The sequence below is a fragment of the Drosophila miranda genome (genome assembly GCF_003369915.1).
Source record: "Drosophila miranda strain MSH22 chromosome Y unlocalized genomic scaffold, D.miranda_PacBio2.1 Contig_Y6_pilon, whole genome shotgun sequence".
Classification (NCBI taxonomy): Eukaryota; Metazoa; Arthropoda; class Insecta; order Diptera; family Drosophilidae; genus Drosophila; species Drosophila miranda.
In genome coordinates, this window is record NW_022881651.1 from 585,483 (window position 1) to 588,973 (window position 3,491).

The 3,491-nt window shown below is 47.1% G+C and overlaps 1 protein-coding gene across 1 annotated transcript; it reads right to left on the bottom strand.

Moving 5' to 3' along the window:
• Window positions 1-426: 426 nt before the first annotated feature.
• Window positions 427-1,002, bottom strand: LOC117195112. The gene is made up of 2 exons (XM_033399764.1): window positions 914-1,002; window positions 427-849 (listed from the first exon to the last, which is right to left on the bottom strand). Exons 1-2 carry the CDS (start codon window positions 915-917, stop codon window positions 494-496), a joined length of 360 nt encoding a protein of 119 aa, XP_033255655.1. The 5' UTR covers window positions 918-1,002; the 3' UTR covers window positions 427-493.
• Between the last annotated feature and the right edge of the window lie 2,489 nt (window positions 1,003-3,491).

Genomic DNA, 3,491 nt, shown 5'->3' on the forward strand with positions numbered 1-3,491 from the left:
CTCACCTTCAGTGTCGTCGTCGTCAACATCCATAGGCAATGTACTAACCAGCCGGTCCAGCGGTCCACCCGGCAGATGTTCCTCTGCCTCTTTGTCCTGATACGGCTCGAACAGATTGAGTTCATTTATGTCCTCATAGAAACACGACAATTGCGACGGCTCCAACAGATTGAGTTCATTTATGTCCTCACCGAAACACGACAATTGCGCCGGCTCCAACATATCTTCCTCTATGTCCTGATAAGGCTCGAACAGATTGAGTTCCTTTATGACCTCAACGAAACACGAAAATTTATTTACTTATTTCTGAATCTATCTTTTTATCCATCTTGGCGCGGTTCTTGGGTTACTCTTATTAACTTATTTCACTCTTTTCTCTATTTTTGTCGATCGTCGAATAACTCGCCTCAGACTTATCGCAGTATAATATCGCATAAAACTAATTGCAGTATAATATCTCGATCGGTTAGGGTTAATATATGTTGCCTTACAATTATTTTACGAGGTGGTACAAGGCCACCATGCGCTGACGGTGCTCCGGCTGCATTGTGGAGAGCACGACTGCGCCGAGGGTCTCCAGCGGGGAGACCCTGGGGGAAGGGCCGTCGGAGAGCTCGTCCCACTCCGAGTCCGACTCGGTGCGCTCTATCGAACTGAACTCGCTCTGGCTCTGACAGGTCTGGCTCTGACAGGAGCACGACTCCTCCTCTTGGTCCTCCTCGGTGGGCATCGAGTAGTCGCCCTCATAGTCGCCCTCGTAGCGGCAGTCGGAGTACTCTTCGTGGGGGTCGTCGTACACGGTACACGGGCGGTGGTCCCATCGAAGCCATCTGTGGCACAGCATTGAATCTGCAGGGGAGCCGGGGGTAAGTTATGTCCTGGGGGAAGGGGAGTCTGGGCTGCTGCCGCTCACCCATCTGAATCCCCCATCGGAGGGACGATGGGGGGGTGAGCGTGACCTATTGGACCCATTGGGCGGGACAGCAGAGGACTGGTGCGGATTTGGCCTAGGAAGGGCATCGCATTGAGTCCATTCTTGTCGGCGGAACCTTCGGGGGGGACCTTCAGCCCCGGCTGCTGCTGCTGGTCGGTAAAGACGAAGGATCCCATGGATCCGAAAATACCCCGCGAGCGGGTGAATGGGGAACGTGGATTGTTAATAGTTGGATTCATCTTATTCCAGCACCTGTGAGGAAATATTCGTTCATGGGCTTTGTTTTGTATTTGTATTTTTATTTACTTTATGTTCCCTGTGATTTCGATATTTGCTGCCGTTCTCTGTGTTGTGCCGCTCTCTCCAGATATTCGTACTGAATGATTTCCAGAGCCAGTTCTGAACGGCTCCAAGTGATAGTTCAGGGTCCACTTCGATGTTGTGTTTCGAATCACAGGTCAGGTGACGTACTTTCCCTGGGCAGAGCTGCGACTTGCAATAGTTGATCGGCTTTGTTGGTTTGGGATAGGACTTGCGATAAATACCATGCCACCATACTCCTTGGTGTGGCCGAAATGTTGGCTACCATTCTGGGATTAAGGAGTTAAGGGTTAAGGAGAGTTGTTGGGGGGGGGGGGGGGGGGGGGGGGGGGGGGGGGCAGTCAATGGCAATGGCAATGGAAATCCAAATGGAAATTTATGCAAACCATGCGGCAAAACTAAAAAAAAAAAAAACTAAATTAAAAACGCAGAATCATAGACGAGGGGGAACGTTGTGAGTTGCTGCGGACACCGCAACTCTACAGTTATACCCGATACTAAGTCAGTATGGCTCTCCTCCGGCAGACGCCTCTACAGAAAATCAGTCTGAGCGTGACGTCGGGCGCTGCGTAGCCACTGCAAATTGATTTGTTCCTTTTGGCTATAAAAATTATCTGATCTAAACCAGATTCAGCAATCTGATAGATATGGTCGTTATCTATGATTATGCGTTTTTAGTTTTCTCGAATGTGCAATATTGTGGATGCAACAGATTTTCGTACTTTGTGGGGGCGGAAGGGGGTGGGGCGAAATTCTGAGATATACGCTTTATAGTGAGATCTAACAGAAGTGCGGATACCAAATTTGGTTACTCTAGCCTTAATAGTCTCTGAGATTTGTGGATGCCACAGATTTTCGTCCTTTGCGGGAGCGGAAGGGGGTGTGGCGAAATTTTGACATAAAACGGTCAAGGTCCGATATCACAGGAGTGTGGATACTAAATTTGGTTGCTCTAGCTCTTATGGGTTCTGAGATCCTTGAACTCATATTTTGCAATTGGCAAAACCGACCATGAAACCTGTGTGTTAGAGAGAGACAGAGCGACAAAGAATGAAATTGTTTTCTTGATTCTGGCTATAATAATTATACGATCTGGTTCAGATTTTGCACTCTAGAACATATAGTCCTCCTCTACGATTCTGCGTTTTTTCTTTTTTTTGGTTTTCTCGTATCTTTAAAATTGTGGATGCCACAGGTTTTCGTCCTTTGTGGGGCGGAAGGGGCGGGGCGAAGTTTTGAAATATTCTTGTAGCAGTGACATATCACAGAAGTCTGGATCCAAACCATCGTTGATCTAGCTCCTATAGTCTTTGAGCATTATGCGCTGAAGGGGACGGACAGACGGACGGACGGACAGACAGACAGGGCTCAATCGACTCGGCTATTGATGCTGATCAAGAATATATATACTTTATATATATACACTCAAACTGTGACATCATCGCCAGAACGAACGAGAGTTTTTGAAAAACGATTTTCGAATGTGGGCCGGCAATGGTCACGATCACTTTTTTGATGCCCTAAAAGGAAACGCCGAAGGTGGCTCGTTTTCTCAAGTGTCTATTGTTTCTTTCAAGAAAAGAAAATAAATAAGAAATAAACGAAATAATCGTGCCTGACCGTCAGTCGATCCCCTCAGATAGTGTGCAACAGCAGTAAACGGAGTCCATTTCCATGTTTACCCAATCGGGTTCGGGAGTAATCCAAGCCTCGCTTCATTTGCATGGACTTTTGGCGTCGAGTGTTTCCGTCCTCACATACCACATTACACATGTACCGAGAGCTGAATATGCATTTCTTATTACCAATTACAATTAAATAATCCATCGATTAGGCGATATGTGGAGAGTCGAGCGACCAGGTCTCAGTTTCCCTCCCTCCCCATATACGACTACTACCTAAATCGTTGGCTGGATTCATTCGTTTGCCGATCTGGCTCCGCCCACAAAGCTTTTGTTTATTCGTTTTCTACTTTTAGCGGGACACAAGGGCGTAGTCCCAAAAGGGGTGCTAAATCAAAGTGATCTTTAATTAATTTTTTTTTGAAAATCTTGCCATTTTCAGGGCTTTTGGAAGTTCCGGGGAGAATCGTGAAAGTCCCAGTACTGCCGCCTCGTCTGGGCTTAATTAAATTATTCGAAATTATCGAAACGTGCGGGGCACTGACTGACATCCCCCCAATTCTCCCACTCCACACACACCCCCTCAAATCTTTTGTTGTGTGTTGTACGAGTAC